The sequence below is a fragment of the Perna viridis genome, chromosome 1 (genome assembly GCF_037379345.1).
Source record: "Perna viridis isolate PV_CMFRI_1.1 ecotype Kerala chromosome 1, ASM3737934v1, whole genome shotgun sequence".
Lineage (NCBI taxonomy): Eukaryota > Metazoa > Mollusca > Bivalvia > Mytilida > Mytilidae > Perna > Perna viridis.
In genome coordinates this window covers 20,461,535-20,481,734 of record NC_142445.1, presented here as the reverse complement: position 1 = coordinate 20,481,734, position 20,200 = coordinate 20,461,535, and the positions used below count along the sequence as shown (strand labels likewise).

General features: G+C 33.8%; 1 protein-coding gene and 1 long non-coding RNA gene across 2 annotated transcripts; one reads left to right on the top strand and one right to left on the bottom strand.

Annotated features, from left to right (window-relative positions):
• Positions 1-124: 124 nt before the first annotated feature.
• On the bottom strand, positions 125-16,604 carry LOC148627692 (uncharacterized). Its single transcript, XM_088577093.1, has 8 exons — positions 15,936-16,604; positions 14,061-14,186; positions 13,222-13,376; positions 12,009-12,893; positions 10,715-11,525; positions 6,547-7,199; positions 3,689-4,025; positions 125-2,692 (listed from the first exon to the last, which is right to left on the bottom strand). The coding sequence occupies exons 1-8, from the start codon at positions 16,240-16,242 to the stop codon at positions 1,497-1,499; spliced, it is 4,470 nt and encodes a 1,489-aa protein (XP_088433219.1). The 5' UTR covers positions 16,243-16,604; the 3' UTR covers positions 125-1,496.
• On the top strand, positions 14,081-16,226 carry LOC148627693 (uncharacterized). The gene is made up of 2 exons (XR_015921355.1): positions 14,081-14,323; positions 15,811-16,226. It is a non-coding gene; the product is annotated as an uncharacterized LOC148627693 (long non-coding RNA).
• Positions 16,605-20,200: the final 3,596 nt, after the last annotated feature.

The window sequence follows — 20,200 nt, the reverse complement described above, 5'->3', positions numbered from 1 at the left end:
TGTTATACACCTTAATTTTTTGTTGACCTTTCGATTTCTGAAACGTACTCTCATAACAAAAACTACAGTGCATATATTCAGTTGTTCGCACCGTAATTATTTGATTTCAGCATAAATAGGCTACTTTTAAATAATACATAATTTATTAAGCAATAAACGAAATACATAACTGTCAATTTCAGTAAATAAAGCTAAAGCTTTTAAGTACCATTCTGTGTAAGAATCAGGATATGGGTGACACATCATATTTCTCAATTTGGTCTTTTTTCCATAGATATACTCAGTACATCTAGAAAACAACTGAAAAGTTATTTAAATTTATCCTGAAGCATCTGTGACGTAGATATTTTTTGACTGCTTATATAAGGAAAAGTTCGGAAAAATTTCACTCCTATTTTTCATGGTGCATTTAAACTAAATTTGACCTATCAATATCTTAAAAAGGTGAACGTTACAAACACTTTGACAGTTATTTCTGGAGATTACGAGGTAGTAATACTTAATAATAGTACAATAATGCAATAAAATCTCTGTGTATTTTTTCTTCATGTGCCACAACTTATACATATTTTGCCTGATTCTTAGACGGAGAAGTACTTAATAATACTTGATTAATAAAAAGGCATTTGATATTAATTTTACTTTAAGAACACAAAAAGCTTCATTATTATGACATATCAACTGGTAGCAATATGAAAACAATATGTTCTGCATGGGAAAAGTTCTTTTCACAGACTTTTATGAATATTATAATTTATATGTAAACGTGAAATTACAATATGTGGATGGTACTAAACTATCATTTCAGAATATTACCTTGAGCTTTCGGTATTCAAACATTTCCATTAAATGTTCTGTTTTCTTATACCCTCATTTTTTTCATTCTATGAGTATTATATTGGCTTTAGAGAAAGTCTTGAGTATCTATCTAGATATATTAGTAACATCCACGGTATATAAAAATTACATATAAAAAAACACAAGAAAAACATGTGTTTAATATATTTCTTAATAAATATGTTTTAAAATTGGGTTCCAAGTATATAGACAGATATAAGTTTAACTTTCCTGTCGAAGTTGTTTATACCATGAAAAGAAAAATGCTTATAACATTATGTAAATACATATACATGTAAGAATCTGGCTGCGTTTTGCGGAACTTGGCTTTGCTTGAATTGGTTCAATACATCTAGAAATTACTCTTGTCGAAAATTTAAAGTGCCCCGCCCCCCCCAAAAAAAAACAAAACAAAACAAAACAAAACAAAAAACGTGGAGAGACCATTTTGATTAGTTATGTTGAAAAAAGTGCGGAAAAATCGTTGCAATACTTCAACTGAATGATTTAATCTGTTTTAAGCATCATGGAGCTGCAGTTTAAAATATATTATTTTGGTGCAACGACTTTGAAAAAAAAGGTCTGCACTATTTCAATGTGTACTGTCTCTGTGCCCGTTGCTTACAAGGATATGCAAATGAATAATGGTCACATGTTTTTCATATCATGACTTCCTCTCCATCCTCTAAATCAACTGTTCCATTGGTATGTTGTTTGACGGGATTTTCTAGTGCATTTAGAATTTGTTGTTTGAACTTGGCTTCAGGACTTTTTGGCAAAAGATTATATTGTTTTGATTTATTGCACTTATTTAGAAAATAACTTGGATTCTCTTGAAGAATACTGTTAAGTAATGCTTCCTTTTGTACAGGAGATAAAGAATTGATCGAAGCAGACTGACTACCAAAACTAGATGCTGGAGAGGATGAGGTAGCTCTACTGAACGGCAATTGGTTTGAAGCCAAATTAATTGCTTTCCCGTTTGCAAAATGGCTTGGTGAACAGTCTTTGATATTTGTGTAAATTATAGGTGACGATGTATGCATGATTCCATTGTTACCTTTCGTTTCTTTCTGAAGTTGTTGCTGTTTAAGATGTTGTTCGTAGGTTGGTAATTTATCAGAAACCGGCATCAAATACATATCATTGGTATACAAATTGATATGGGGATTTGGACTTGAACGTTCTGTATTCGGAAGAATACCATCTTCAGGGCTTTGCGGGGATATTGTAAAGGGTTGTATTCCTGGTAAAGATACTGGCCTCATTACAAGCTCGACCTCTGGACTTTGAATATATGCTGGAGGAACGCACACTTTCTGTGCTTCTTCAGAAATCTGATCTTTTGGTGGAGTAAAATCAAACTTCATTGGCTCTTGTTCTATTTCACTTTTCTGAACAGATCCTGGTTCACTTGCTGACGGACTTTCGTCGTTTTCCATAACTAAATCATTAGCAGACAAGTAAATCATTTTTGTGTCATTGTCAGTCGCTTTGTTACAAATCATGTTATTATTAGGTCCCAACACTCGCTTAGTTAAGGCTTTGAGACATTCGTTTGATTCTCCAGATGATTCTAATTGGAGATATTTATTTTGTTCAGTTATTTTTGGTATTGTTTGGGACATATGAGAATACACAACGCGACTTCCTGGCGAGGCAGATCCGGAAATCGACCCAGCAACAATTCCACTAGAAGATGATGGCGGTGCAAGGCCGTCAGACTCCTCATTCTCGTGGAATCCCTTGTTATGATTAACATTTCGGAGGTCATTGAAGCTGCTATGAATCGAGTGAGCTTCGTGGTAAATACCATCCAGACTTCTATTACTTCTATGATGAGTCGGTACAGGCACTAAAGTTCGAAGAAAAAAAAGAATATTGTTTATGAAACTCATACGTAAATCGAACACTGCACAAATTCAAAGCCTTATTTACATAGATAATCTATACATTGAGTGTGCAGCTAGAAGTGGTTATCGTTAAAACAAAACAAAATAGTTAAAAATATAAAGTCTGGAATATTCTACAAAGTAGAGAACTTAAGGAACATACAAACTTCAAATCAATCAGAACAGTTTTTAAAAAAAGAAAAGAAAAAGAAATTAACTGACTCTAATTGACAATTAATCAAGGAAAGCAAGTACTCATGGTCAACTCAACATAAAGTATCAAAACACCAAATATGTTTACTAGGACCAATGTAGTAGCTGTCATACACAGAGAGCTATTGTTTGTTTAGACCCGTGGATGTGTAAAACAAGGAACCTCAAAGGTCTTAAATCTTCTCAGTTTCTTCTATTTTGAGTTACTCTACAGATTGCTTTGTGCGATGACAAAGATTGTCATAGTGTTGGAAACACAAATCTGTTTCAGCTGAAATATCTATTTATGTTACCCTGTTTTTCTTGTATGAATTTGTAATCAGGCTGTATAGAATCGCTACCGTTATAAGGCCACAGATTGCGCTTTCAACAATGTAAATTACAAATTCATTTTGAAGAGAGCAGTAAAAATATTTTGTATAGATTACCGGTGACCTTCTGAAAAGCGATACATGTTGCAAATGTCAAAGCATTTTTCTCCGGAGAGACTCATGAAAAAGTTCCTTAGGTACTTTTTTAATTGTAGGCTAATGAAATATCTTGAATTGTTTAGGATTTTTCGCAACGAGTAACCAATATTAATGAGTATAAAGCTCTTCATATTTATGGTAAAATAAGGAAATAAAAATAATAACTGGTTTTGTTTTGAAAGTTATAAGAACTACACAAAGTATACAAATGCATTATAAATTTGTGTTTTAGGATAACTTCAAAATTGATAACGAATTATAACAGTATAGGCCTACCTGATAATTGGTCCATCTGCAAACAATTTTCCTGTTTTTCCTTATTGCGATTATTACCACGAAGTGTTCTCAAAACCAAAATAATCAGCAAAATGACAACTAAAAACAACATTCCAGCTAAAGCTCCAAGGACTATCGTCAATGTGTCAGTTTGAACTTCACCAACTGCAAGTTCCATTGCTGGAGATGAATTAGGAACAGATGTTGTTATGATACAAACATTCTGACATTTATTTCTTGGACAATCGATGGGGGCTAATGGTTGTACCTCACCTAAATGGTTGTAAAACTGTAACTTATCGGTTTGTAAGGAGAGTTCATCATTATATGTTCCAACCTAAAAGTAAAACAAAATAGTGTATTGAATCAACAACAGATAAATTTTTTGTCATCTTTAAAGCGCCATTTCGTTTGAAATGTCTGTACAGAGTCAGAACCATTGCAGTACCAGGTAATTCGGTGGTGTAATATCTAATTTGTCAAAATGAATTTGACTCAACTTGATTATGAGTCGGAGTTACTGTAGTGTTCGGTAATTTTGTTGTTACCCTAGGCCTATTTCATGGAATAAATAAGGTTGGCATCACTGACCATGATCCGACAATGATCCTATACTAAAAGCTTTAAGTAAGTTGTTACCCTCCTTTTTTTTACATTAATTTTATACTTAACATCAAATAAAAAGCCTAATTTACTCTATATACTGAGTAGTAAAGAAACCGGATCGTGCAGTCCCCAGTTGTGTTTTCTGCAAAAGGCATTCTCCTTGATACTCCATATAGTAAAATATTACAACTTAAGTAAAAGTAAGTTTTTTAAGGAGCTATAAAATCCGTAATTTCATCTGTTTTTTTCTTGTTTTTTTGTTTTTTTTTGTTTTTGTTTTTGTTTTGTTCAATAGAATAAATACACATGTTATAAGAATTCACTAAATCGCTTTTAAAGATTTGCATGAAATCTAACAAAAATAGCAAAATACATTTGACATTTGTCTCAGAAATTGAGCAAAACATATTTAAAATGAGCAGAAGAAATCACTTAGAGGGGCGTAGAGAAAATGGAACAGGGAATTTTTATCAAAACTTTTCAAGAATATGCTGAAATTTAATTGCATGTTTTATTACCTGACTGTGAATTTTTACAAATGAAGTCAAGAAATTCTCATGAAGTCTTCCTATTCCTACATATACAGCTTAATCATAAGACAATACTAAGTAAATAATCACTCGTATTTGCTTAGGGGGAGAGTTAGGCATTAGATAAAGTTAGTATTTATACTGTACGTTTCTATTCGCCCATGCAGGTCCGGGTGTCAAATGAATATGCCTGCAGCAGCGCTAAGCTTGTCGTTAAAGGCGACTAAATAGCCCGGGGCTAGGGCACTCTGCCACACAGACCAACTGGCTTGTATACCCCAGGTGGTGGAATGGGTACCCCTGGCGTGTTACATGCTGGAGTTATCGGGCTATAATACGGAAAACCTGACCGCAAACCAAAGTGGTGCACCGTGTTGGGAAAGATGCCACGTTCCTCGCAAGCTAAAGAACCCTGCTGTTATATTCGATACTAGTAGGAACCTTTGCGCTCCGCCACAGTAGGCTAAATTGCCCGACCAAACCCATTCCTCCCTTTTTCTAGTGGCAATCACAATTTGTCGACCCTATTATCCTTGTGTCCCATCTCTTTTTTCATTGCATCATCATTTCATTTTCATTTTATCATCCACTTTATGTTCATCGCCTGAATATAGCTGAAATATTGCTGCTCGGGCGTTAAACCCCAATAATCAACCAATCAATCAATCAATCAATCAATCTATTTGATCAATACTTCAGATCTTTCTCTGATTTTTTGTTTCAGTCTTTGAAATCAGACCTGTTTTTGATTTTACGTGAAGTGTAAACTATTCAGAACTTTGTAGATTAAAAACCGTTTTTAAAATATAGTTATCAGATTCAGATCAGATTTTAAACAACGAATTTTAACTACATGTTATTTGAAAAAAAATCGAATACGAACCAGAGAACTGTAAACAGAACACAATATTGAATAGAATTAAAAGAATTGACCATAACGTTATTGAAATCGGTTTAAAAGCACGGCATGAAGAAAATAATTGTTGATCGAATATGTATATAGTACACATCAATCTCTTTTCAATACAAAAATATACCAGGAAGAAGGACATAAAAGATTCTGTATTACAGATAAATATACACATTCATGCCATGATGGTGAGTCATTTTGGATTTTTAATTAAAAATACGCAACTACATTTAAAGAGTAATCAAGGGAACCGAGGTCATAGCAGTAATCAAAATAATGTAATCCAGGGACAAAGACCAGACATGGAAACAGACATATACAACAAAGAACATAAAGTAACTAAAATCATACATACAAAGTAACAAAAGCAAATGAGCAACTCTGACTCCACTAAAAACTGGGAGCATGGACCAGGTGCACCGGTAGGGTATGCGTCCTCTGCTTTTCTAGAAACACCCGCCGAGTTGCTCATAAAAAGTCAAGTCCGGGGTAGACAAACGAGGAAAGGAAAACTATGACCCGTTGAATAAATCAATTTTCATGGTGCAAATGGATACACCATAACGACCCACGAGTTTATGATGACGACCATAAAACTTATGTAGTGATGACTTAAATCTTGTAGCAACATACCCCTGTTCCAGAAGCCTATTTGTTATAGTTCAAGCATACTAATGCATTTTACAGACTTTACTATGAAGGAATTTAGTAAGTTGCAGAACCTTATATCATAGGGTAAACAATCCAAAATATGTTTAAACCGCTTATAATAAACATATAAAATAAGGCACATTTAAAATGCAATGTCTTACCTTGACATAAGAAAAAGTTGTTTTGGTTTCCTTTTGCACATTGTGTATCGTAAAGCCAAGATTACCATTTCCGTCACTTTTGAAAGGGCGAAACGATGATCCATCTAATATTGGTATTTCGATATCTTTAATTGCTCTACTCCATCCTCGGGCACAGGCTTTATTCCTTTCAAAACAAGATTGACCTACACCCTTTGTCTTGATTGCTTGATAAGCACGCCCAATAGCATGAACAGCTAACTCGGCGTGAACAATTCGTTGTTCGTTTGAAAGATTGTTGATAACGCCTTCATCAAGTTTAAGAACTGTTCTACAATCATTATCATAAAATTTTTCAAATGAAGTTTTCAAATTACACTTATACTTCTCTTCAAAGTATCTATACAGCCACGGATTTTCTGTGACATTGCCGAAGGATATCGAACGGAGGAACTTTCCGAAGCTATCATCAACCCTTTTTGAGCTGTCAGTAGTGAATATCAAAGATCCTACAGATTCTTTATTTGCCAATTCAGGATCTGTGCCCCAACCTTCACTTGAAATAAATACAGGGGCATAAGCAGACATGTCTTTATCATTTTCATCACCAAGTACATCATCTCCTAAGATCTTTTTAACAACTGTGTCTATTGTAAACATAACGATAACTTTCACTACAAAGGAAAGTATATTTGTAATTGATAATAGACAGCCTTCTGTACATTTTTAATTCAATTTTCATTTGTTTAAATTGATTTATTGTGAAGTAAGTAGTGAATTATCGAATGTTCCAGTGTTGTAAATTTCGATAAATCACACGTGAAATGATTTTTCCGCACTCCACAGGCACTTCTAGAGAAGCAGAGGGCGCTAACCCTATCAGTGCACATGGTCCATGCTTCAAGTTTTTGATGGAGTCAGAGTTGCTCATTTTCTTTTGTTTCTTTTTACGTGTCATTTTGGTTATTTCATGTTCTTTGTTATGTTTGCCTATTTTCCCTATCTTTTCTGTATCCTCGGATTTTATTCTTTTAATTTCCGCTCGAATCTTGGTTCCTTTTATTACGCTTGCACACTCAAGGTTTCTCCCACCAACACGTCAAAAAGGTTTCTTCTTGTAGCGGAAACTTTATTGACGTGAATTTAATTTAATGCAACAATAAAAATTGCAAAATCGCAAACTTTATTTGGAAAAGTTAAAAATCTATGAGAAAAACTTTTTAATAAAAAGAATAATCAGTAGGTTATCGTGAATAACCAAGAGAAAATCATTCGCACCGAGACGCTTGAAAAATTGATATCTTAAAATTAAACCGAATTCAGTAGTTCCTTCCAAAAATAAGTACAAATGTAGTATCGCAAATTTTGAATACAATAATTATATTCTGATATACTCATTGATTTGTCGTAACATTTTCTTAGACAAATCTTAACACAATATGCCGATAAAGAAGAATTTTTTTTTCAAATGCACTAAAATACAAAATGCGCACGTATGTCCCACGTAAATGCAACAATTTACATTTAACATGTTAAGCTACAAGGTAAATATGTATTAGTGGTTTGCATTCTAGGTTTCCCAACAATCATCATCATGCACCTTGACAATTTTGTACCTCGAGGAAACAGGTCGTCACATTTCATGGAAAAAAATGAGCGACGTGATTTTGACGTGCATTTAAAACAAGCCTTGCCAAGCTAGACTACACTATTATATTTGACTAATAAAGATCCTTTTCTAATTTGCGTAAACTCTTATCACAGATATAGGACTAATTACATCTAGCATTATAATGTTCATTTCATTTTTGTCATTTAAAACTAACGGGAAAAACGTTGAAAATGCTAATTTGTGGAATAAGTTCTAGAAAAAAGACAGACGTGGTGTATAAACTTATTATTGTCAGTCGTGAAATTATAAAGAATCACAAAAATATCCTAAATAGTGAATGGTTCTTAACATACTTTGATAAAAGAGAAACTTAAAATGTTTGTAAAATGTTTGACCTTATAAATGTTGAAGAGTACGAAGACTAAATGACTATAAACATGTGTAGTCTTACTAAGAACTATTGTAGACTTTGAAGTTAGAAACTGCGTTAAATTCGGCATTCTGTTTGTTTACAATATCGTTTTTATTTAGAGATAACGTATGTCGTATGTTTATTTCCTTAAATAAAACGAAATTACCTAAAGACCAAATTTAAGCAAATTTTGCGTTTTAACCTTATTCCTTAATATGATAAAGGTGAAACCTTTTAACGCTCCCGAAGAAACATTAATTGAAAACAACTTTGATATTTTTTGTCAGCTCTGATTTAATATATTATACTTATAACTTTCAAATATGGTCAATATTGTAATGATATATATCCTAAAGCATTATACTAATCGGACAGTGGATTATGGCACGATCATATTCAATATATCGTTAAAGAAGCATTTAAGCGACTAAACATCATTAGAAAATCAAATTCTCAGTCGATAGATATAATTTGCAGAGAATATAATGAGTTTTATTCGATCTATTTTCGAATATGGAGATGTAATCTGGGATTGTAACAACCAGTCCCTCATCGATAAAGTTGAAAACGTTCAACTAGACGCCGCAAGAATTGTAACTGGGGCTACAAAACTTACCTCAATCGATAGAATATATAAGGAGACTGGTTGGGAAAAACTTTCCGTAAGACGAGAACGGCATAGATTACTATTACTTCAAAAGATTTTGACAAATAATACACCGGCTTACTTACGTAATATTACACCAAACTTACAAATCACAGATCGGCATACCCATAACACGCGTCACAATCTCGGAATATAACTGAGATTCGTACTCTCACAAATTTTTATTCAGAATATTTCGAACCGTCCGTCATTAAATTATGAAATAAATTGCCTCATTGTAAACGTGATTCCAGATCTTTAAACATGTTTATAGATCACCTACGAAGCTTTGATAAAAAATGACCTGCCTTTTATCATAGCGGATCAAGAATTTGACAGATTTTACATAGTTTACTGCGAATGAATTGTAGTTCTTTAAGTGAACACCTTCTTTCCCGCAACCTAGTGGATTCACCGAATTGCGTTTGCGGAAGAAATGAATCAATATCTCATTTCTTATTACATTGTGATAGATATCGAAAACTTCGCAATGAGACTCTATTTTCCCTAAATTTACCAGTTATGTTAAATACCGAGATTTTACTATTTGGTTCTGATCAGTTGACCGATGATAAAAATTGCAAGTTTTTATCAAGGTACAGAAATTTATTCAAAAGAGTTAGAGATTTATTATAACTGAATTGCAACTTGATTAATTTCATTTTCTTCCGCATTGAACTCTTCACCATTTCCTTTTCCACAATTTGTTAACAGTCTAAATTATGTTATTAAGAGCATGCAATCTTTGTATTATGTTTTTGTCAATATCGCAGGGAGCGTTTATGGTTGTATTATCAACTTGTTTCTGTATACTTATGTCAAGAAATAGCACCAATATTCGGTTTGTACCTTCATTTTCATGAGCTGAAAAACAGCATAATGGCAGCTTCATTTGCGTATACTTGTATATATGCGATTGAGAGCCAAACCATTATTATACAGTCATACAAAAACAGTCCGTGTTGTAAGAAATAACATTGTTCTAAACACATTTTGTTCGTGTTGCACAATTATGCTAATCAACTTTAGTCCTATTATACTTGAGTATTGCTTGGATGTGGATCATTTAACTTGTTAGATTCCGATATAAGAATTTTAAAATTTAAATTAAAAATGAAGATGTACATGCGCTTATCTTGTACTTGATTAATTCAGATGGAAGTACATTCATATCATCTGTATTGTTTTTTGGCAACTTAGTTAATATGGTTCTATACAGAAATGTTTTGATTCACAGGCAATTTTATTTCGACGTAAAATTACAATAAAACGAGATTCTTCCAACATTTACTTTATGGAAGGATCACCCCTTCCCCTTTCAAGTACAAAGTAAACTCCATATTTTGGGTGAAGTCCCAAGTACAATTTTACTTTCCATGAATTTTTAAGTACAAAGTACAGCTGTTTTGAAATGTTAAGTCCATAAACTCGTGTGCCTAAGTATGAAGTACATTCTAAAAATGACCAAAAACCTAAAGTCCAAAAGGGGGATGATATCATTTTCTATGTTATATCTTACCTCCTTTGTATTGATTCTTCTCCTTTAAAACTTGTATAATTTCTGCCGATGTAGAATCTGCTGTTAAACCAGTTGAGTTGGTAACGCATATTCCATTTTTGCTTGCCAAAGACAGTATGCCATCATTTCCGCTAGCACCATAAGCATCGTCTATGTAAAGAGCACCGACATGGTTCACATTCAGCTTTGAAAGAAGTGTAATGATGCCCTTGATTTGTAGTGCATCACTCGGAACAGTTCTCATGAAATATGGGTAGCGTATACGATTATCTAATGTGATTGAAGACGCACCATATGACACCATAGGTATATGAAGCGATGTCATCATATCAGCAATTGGTTGCGTCACTCTACTTGACAACGCACCTACGACTGCTATTACTTTGTCAAAGTCCACTTCAATGTTAGTGTTTTGATCCCGTAGAACACGCCTTTTTGTGAATAGTTCCGTTAAAAGTGCGCTTATGTTAAGTTCGTTGTAGCAATCATCAAGAGCTATAGCACCAAATGGAATATCAGTTTTTCCTCCTAATGTTTTAACACTTTCGAGAAATGCGGATACAGTCACTACTGCTGTTGTACTTTGCCTAAAATTTCCACATTGGAAGAAAGTTTCGTTGTTTTGAGACATAGTATAAGCGTCTTGATGTATGGAAAATAGCCCCAGTATAAGCACATCACCATGAGTATAGCCATATTTTAACGGCTGTTGTTCTAAACACCGAACAGATTTTCTATCGCTTTTGCATAGAGAAGCAGGTATTGCTGGCATCAAAGTTTGAACGGATTCCTCTTCAGAACAGTTGATGAACTAAAAAAGTAAATTGTTTTCATATTTAAAACCGTACGTATACATGTTCAGAATGTTTAAGGTTTTTGTATGCACTGATTCAGTAAAATGCATAGTGACATTAACAAAAATAATATTGATGGTTGCCACAGTTGCCAAACCAATCAATATCTAACGTGATTTTATGATACCTAATGACATATTGCTTTTGTTAACTAGAAACTGAAATACAGAAATTGAATGGCGAATTTTATAATTTTATAAATACCACTTGTAATAAAGTTACCCTAACTAATTTGATCCACAAGTGTATTAAATAGGACCAGAAAGTCCCTGCAAACTGGGAACAGATATATTCTTTTGATAATTGTTTATGAACATTCATTTCATGCATTTGTTTAGATTGATTTCACAACTGCTTTTACGTTTATCTACATTTGTACTTGTACTTTTCCTGAAATTTGAAATCTATGCATAATTTAAGCAAAATATTTTTTTACTTACAACTGTTTTTACGCCGTCCTTAAAATGTGTGAATGTATAACATGGTCTACCGACTGAAATAGAATTGCTTCTGTAAAAACCTAATTTAAGATTGTAACCATCTATACGAAGGCGAGCTTCCAAACCTTCATCCATTTTAAGCGATTTCTTTAAAAACTCGGCTGTTTCATTAAGATGATTTTGAAATTCAGTACAATTTTCTGGACTCTCCCAACAATATGTATCATGTATTGTTTTCAGCGAGGCTGCAAGTGACAACATTGCTATGACTGTTTTATCCACTATAGTTTCCTGTATAAATGCCGAATTCAATTCACCGAGTGAACATTTCGTTTTACCGAGTGCATTACAAACAGTGGTCACATATTTAGATATCCATGGGTCAAGATATTTTGCATTTCCAGTGTAATATGACGTTATTACGTCATGGAAGTAACTTTTAAAACTATCAAAAAACAATCGTTGTGGCGAAATATGAATGACATGATTTTGCATTGAGTGCAGTGCTTTCCTTATCAAAGTTCCATTGCTAACACAGCTAGGTAGCATTACCATTACTTTTTTTGCAATACTAATCTCATTAGTTTTTTCTTTGATAGTTTCTAAAAGTATTGCAGCATCTCTTGTTCCTCCAAGGAATAAAATACCAAAAGTTTCATTCTCAGCGAAATTGAATTGTTCAGTAATGATTTTAGTAAGTATAGAAGACACATTTTCCTTTGATCCGTTGGTCGGCATATATAAAAAACAGAAGCTGTTAGTTTTACCTTGATTCATCGTCAATTCATCTTGCAAAATACTTTGATAGTTTAATCCAATCGAATCTGTTGTATACACAACCGATATGAAATTCCATGAGTATTTTGAAAGGAATGAGAAAATATCCTGAAATTAAAAATGTTTATTATACGCACCCACATTTTGGATCTTTTGTCTAATATTGTGACTTTACACAGCTTTAGTTTGCATTCTTAAAAATATAAAAGGAAACAATAACATTGTTCGTTTTTTTTTTATGGCGGATTTAAAAAAATGTATCTTCATGTTTGATTCTATTAAGACCAGATAAGATACTAACATATGTAAAAATACAAATTGAAACTATTTATATAAAAAAATAGCATATAATTTTATTCAGCTAAAAAATATAGAGAAAAGAAAACAATCATATACATATATTCATTATGTACTCTGAAGCGTTTAGTAACCTTACATTTATTTCTAATTGCATATCATCTGTGATGTAAAATTGACTTAGCTGTTCTGAGCCGGCGTTTCTTATGGCGTTTATGTTAATTAATGGAATTTCTGGTGGGGCCATGTCCATGACATCTACCGATGAATCATGAGTAGTTATCTTAAGAATACCTGAAAGAGTATACAATTAAAAAGATTGCTGAAAAATATTTAAAAAAAAATCTATTTAGGTGCCAATGAGAGCACAAGAAGTAAATTACGTAACAGATCAGAACAGAACAAACACTTTTAACTTAGTCTAGCACTTCAGTATTCTTAGGAACAGTAAAATCCATAAAAATTAAAATTTTGAAACATTTGTTACCCCGGACTTGACCTTTTATGAGCAACTCGGCGGGTGTTTCTAGAAAAGCAGAGGACGCATACACCACAGGTGCACCTGGCCATGCTCCCAGTTTTTAGTGGAGTCCGAGTTGCTTATTTGCTTTTGTTACATTGTATGTATGATTTTAGTTACTTTATGTTCTTTGTTGTGCATGTCTGTTTCCCATGTCTGGTCTTTGTCCCTGGATTACATTCTTTTGATTACCGCTATAACCTGAGTTCCCTTGATTACTCTTATGAACAGTGAACCGTCCGTACTCGAGATTTGTTGACGCCGCTTTCGTCATTTTGTTTTATTTTGTTTGTTTGTTTGATGTTTTTTTCTTTCAAAGTTTTGTTTACATACGTGAATATTTCATTGTTCTTAACCCTTTTTATGACATTCGTAATAAAATACCATGAATTTAACTATCCTCCAATAACTCAATGTATTTTGCCAAATTATATTATTATAACATCAATCAACATTACCATGGTTTTGCAGACTGCAGTTAGAAGCACATTCCCTCAGCCGTGTCAACGAGGTTCGGTGAAAGGCATTTGTGAGGTAGCTTGATGTACGTGCATGCACTCCACAGTCGTCATAAATTGCATAACCTACAATATGTGTGATAAAATATACAGCAAATGTCAAAATGCTAGAAAAAGGACACATTTTTTCTATAAAGTGGCATTTTTCTGATCAGATCGCACACGATGCATTATATTTGAATAACGAAAATCTACTGATACAGGTAATGACATCTGATTAGAAGTGATGAAAAATCAATTAACAAAAAACAAACCAAACAAAAAACAAAATACAAACAAACAAACAAAAACAAATAAAACAAAAAAAAAAACAAAAAAACAAAAAAACCACAAACGACTAAAACAAACAGAAACAAGACACAATTCAATCGTTTGCCTTGAATAAAAAAAAAGAAAAAAAATCAGAAAAAAAGATCCATCTCTTGTCTGAAATGCAACATTTCCCTTTCAATGCAAAAATCCTGTATTTCAGTGTATCAACAACAATACCAGTACTGTTGGTTGATATGAATGGTGAATTGAACAAAACAATGCAATGCATCGTAAGAAAAACAAGTGTCAAAATATTGAAGCTGCGCATTTATATAAAATAAGTACTTACTAAATTAAAGAACAAATTCAACTTAGAGACCTAAATTTTTGTACTTTATTTTACTAAAAAGGAGTGTTTAAAGTTTCGGTTAGTTATCAAATTAAAGAATACGAGTCCGTAACAATACAATGCAGTAAAGGTGGTATAGTAAATGTGAAATGTGATCACTTACAATTTAAAACTCCTTGGCATTTGCAATGAAAATATTTAAGCCATTAATTGACTTAAGTAAATTATGTCGACGGCTCATTTTACTCTTCAAAAGTGAGTCATGTTCAAAAATGAGTCTGAGGCTACACCATTGAAAGTAATATGAAGAAACTGCATTAAATATGGATAAAAACGCTTTTGATTGCATCACACTATTCAGTCAGTCATGACTCCTTTATTACGCTGCCTATGGTAAACATTTTTATATGAAACCCATGAACATCGAGCTTCATATTATATTCGTGTAATAATGAAATACATGCAAATATGGCTCTATTTTCATGATGCCAATAATATCAAAGAAATGAATTTGCTCAATCATGTTAAATTGTTTTAGAAAATTATGATTTCAACAAATTTCTAAATATACATTTATATATAATGATTTCCTTCCTTGACACAGGTCTATATAAATTAACAAGTACTCAGTAAATAAGCAGAATAACTAATTGTCATTACTTGTAACTTTTAGAAACCTCACGTTTTGAGTGGGAGGCATAATGAAAAGCCGAATTTTTTACTTCGCACCAATAAAGGCTTATTTGATATTCATTCACCGTTTCTGAAATCTTACATAACCGTTTTGTCGTTGAAAATAAAATAAACTGTCCGTGTTGTCATGTAATGAATAAAGATAAAATTTTATATTTTATTTAGTCATAACATCCGGCTTTGGAAAAGCAAATAAATACATTGGAGACTATGTTTCGAATAAAAAAAATCTTCTGCCACAAATTAATTGAAAATGCACCTGAATTGTTATTGACCGAATTGCATGTGATATGAATAGTAATAAAGAGTCGAGTTGCTCAACATCCGCTACGAGATTGTATAAGGGAAATGTTGTTGCAAATATATTCTAAAAGCTTCTATTCTTCTTTTTTATAGGATATCTGATCAAGGAAGTAGTACATACACGTATTATCCATTTTTATTGAATTTCCAATAATTGAAATATTCAGCATTTATAAATGGCATAGATGAATAAGATGATTGAATTATTGTGTAGTTACCGAATTTTACATCTGGAACATATGAATCATTTCCTGGCATTCCTTCGTTTAGAATGCTTGTTATCCATTCTAATGCTATTGCGGCTTGAAACCCGGAAATCGAAACAGGTCTATCACAGACTCTCCCATCACTGGATTGGTGAATACCAATTGTCACTGCGACATTGAAATCGCCTATCATACTAATCGTTTTATCACGACAATATCCATAAGCTTGATTAAAATCGCAATATGTTGCCACTTGAGATGTGCCATACGATTCTAATAAAACTAACACTACTAATCGTATAATCCAGGAGTTTATCATATTCAATTTGAGAAATTTTCCATCTCATTCGAGTTACAAAAAACACTAAATTTTACATTATTGTTTTACGTAGCATCACTGATGTTTTTCTCTTACTGTTTTCTTCATCTTTCACCCCTTAGCACTTTCTGGTACAGTTACACATAAAATTTATTAAGAGTTAGGGATAAAAGCTTCATCCATAGTTTAATACAACTGATTGTGTCCATTCAATGTATTTTCCGTTTTCTATTCTTAACAAATGATGTAAAAAATATCCATCATGTAAGGTAGAACAATTAACACAATTTTCTTTCAAGGTCTACTGGCTAAATAAACCAAGGTGGCTTGTTTATACTGTCATATTTTGTGTATTTGGAGAGATTTGTTCAAGCATGAAAAATGAATGTCACCGATCCCATATTTAAATACCTTTTTACAAATGTATGTATTTATTAACTAGAAGAACTCTCATAGTAGCCGGATTAAGTTTTCCTCTTGACAGTTCTCCATTTGGAAGATAATTTAAATTCTTAAGAAAACATTTAAAAACAGTGTATACGGCATTGAAAGTACAAAGAAAGCAATCCATAGGACTATTACATAATTGTATTGAAGTAGAATTAAATTCTGGTTTTTCACGTTAATTGTAATAATTATATAAATTATAGCAATAATACATGCACCATATAATGGTACATAACATAGCTTTTTCATATTGAAGTATATATAGCGTTTCTTAAAGTCCATTCTATTTTGTACCTCATCGTTGTTGATTCTGTATTGACTTGTTTACTCATTTCTGACAAAAGAATAAAATAGAGTGTTGCACAAAGAACAAGTATCGACACAATCCCATCTCCATTTGGCTATATTCCTACGCCTTACCACCATCCAAGATAACCTATTACGTACTACGCAATCACCTATTGCGATATGCCGCTGGTAAAAAAAACTGTCAGCTACTTTCATAGTATATTAACAATTCACATTGGTTAATGAGATGGGTTACAATTGTTACGGATCGGAACGAGTGATAAAGACTAGCTGTCTAGTCAGTAACAAGACATGTATAGGTAAAGTTTCCCATTCCATTGTATGGGGTGATGGGGATGGGGAATGTTTGTTTGTTTGTTGTTAGTTGGGGTTTAACGCCCGGGCAGCAATATTTCAGCTATATTCAGGCGATGAACATGAAGTGGATGATAAAATGAACATGAAATGATGATCAAATGAAAAATGGGATGGGACACAAGGATAATGGGGTCGACAAATTTTGATTGCCACTGGAAATAGGGAGAGGTGGGTAGGGTCGGGCAATTTAACCTCCTGTGGCGGAGTCCTATGGCTCCTACTCCGGCAGAATATCACAGCACGGTTCTTTAACGTGCAAGAAACGCGGTGCACCACTTTGATTTGTGGTCAGGCTTTCCGTATTATAGCCTGACAATCCCAGCATGTAACACGCCAGGGGTACCCCATTCCACCACCTGGGGCACACATCCCAGTAGCTCTGTGGGCAGAGCGCCTAGCCCCGGCTAGGTTTTTGAGCACTAGTCGCCTTTTACAAGCTTAGCGCTGCTGCAAGCCTATTCTTTTAACACCCGGACCAGCACGCATGATACTTTATTGAAACGTGAGGAAGCTCTAAGACATAGACACATGAAAGTTGCCGAGAAACTATCTGAACATGGCAAACAGTTACCACCTCTAGTCATCGCGGATCATTCAAAATGAAACTGTCCGTTGAAATGGGATAAATCAGGTCAAGTGATTGAAGTCCGCCAATACGTAATACGCACTGATGGATCTGGATTGATTGATTGATTGTTATCTTTTAATGCCGTTTCGGCGACTAGGGCCATATCACGGCAAGAACATTGAATGAAATGGAAATATTAAAAGCAAGATCAAAGTCTCTTCATAAAATAATGAAATTAAAACAAGCAGCTATTTACATATAAAAAGGTACATAAAAGGTGAACCTAATACATAAAATACATATAGAAACATAACTTCGATAAAACATTTAAAATATTGAAAAATCGAAGAAGGTATCTAATTTAGATTTTATTAAATAAACCGATGTCCCGCAAGAAATCGATAATGTTTTTGGATGAAACGGTCTTGAACAAATCAAACATATTGGCGCAGTCAAAATAATTTTGCCTGGTGTTGGCAAAATCCACACAATCTAGAACATGTTTGATAGAGAAAGGGCAATCACATGGGATACACTCAGGTGGAGGATCACCAACAAGCAAATGGCCATGTCTAAATCTAGAATATCCAATGCGGCATCTAGTCATGACCACTTGCTCTTTGCGATTGCCCGACCCGGATTGATGAACGCCTAGATCGGGTTTTATGGAATTGAGTTTGTTGTGTTCAAGACCGTCCCATCGGTCCTGCCACATCTTTAAAATATATTTCCTTATTAAAGGTTTAAAATCGGTGTATGGCAAACTAACGTCCTTTATTATTTCATTTAATGCCTTCTTGGCAGCCCTGTCTACAACTGAATTCCCCTGAATGCCAACATGACTGGGTACCCAGAGAAAAACAATCTCTATATCGAATTCCCGAAGTCGATGAATAAAATATAAAATTTGTAAGATAAGAGTGTTTTTCAGTTTGTGATTCTTAATTGCCAAAAGACAGCTCAAAGAGTCAGAACAAATAATAAACTGTGACAGATTAGATTGAGTAATCAATTTAAGTACTAACAATATGGCTCGAGCTTCAGCTGTGAATATGGAAGCGCTTGATGGCAAACGTTCAGTTACAGTTCTGTCACCATGGACAGCAGCACATGCAACGCTATCGCCATCTTTTGAGCCATCTGTATACACCGTCGAAAAATCTGGATAATTTGCTTTAATTTCAGAAAATTTGTGTTGTAAAAATAAAGGATTGGTATCGGACTTTTTATATTCACGCAGATCAAAAATGAAAGAAGGGTGTGGAAGGTGTCGAAGTAACAACAGGCGTCACTGCATTGGTCTCCAGATGAATTGCTTCCAAATGAGGTTTTATTCGAATTCCAAAAGGAGGGGTTTTGCTTTCATGTTTTCGATAAATGTCGACATACATTGGCGTTAAACTCCCAACAATCAATCAATCTAAAGGATAGTTGTGCAAAGGCTGCCTTAAGGTGATACAACATAAAAAGTGAATGCCAGGTCTGATATTAAAATTCTTGCAATTAACATCCTAACCAAACAATCCAAAACACGCGCCACTTTCCCGCCATTTCAATAACTTTAATTCATTGTTTTGGGCATATAGGCTAAAAACCACTAATTCCACTTTCCATAGGCTTCTATGCTAATTTCACAATATTCAATGGCTTCTCTGGACTTTACCTTAACTTTAACCTGCAGAGGACTATATATCAGCATGATTCTACATATGTCAGCTCACAATCCTCAGAATGGCATGTGGGGTTAGCAGACTTGCAGTGCAGTACTGGTCACCGGAAGTGAAGGGTCTATAAATAGCATGGGAAATCCCAGTGTTTTCACAAGATAGGGGTATATTTAAAAATCATTATGGAGATTAGGCTTCACATCACAAGAAGCAAAATGCACCTATAAAATGTACAGAAATGTTTTTCCTTTCAGAAACTGTTTAAATTTTTTAAATAAGATGAGAACTTTTTTCACAGCACTATGAGGAACAGGGGTAATTTCTGCGTAGGACTATTTTTGCGTACGTTCCGAATGCTCATTGGTTGAATTGGTGGTCTGTAACCTAGTTTGTTTGTTGGGGTTTAACGTCCGAGCAGCGATATTTCAGCTATAATCAGACGATGAACATGCAATTGATGATAAAATGAACATGAAATGATGATATGAAAAAATGGATGGGACACAAGGACAATGGGGTCAACAATATTTGATTGCCACTGGAAAAAGGGAGAGGTGGGTAGGGTTGGGCAATTTAGCCTCCTGTGGCGGAGCCCTATGGTTCCTACTCC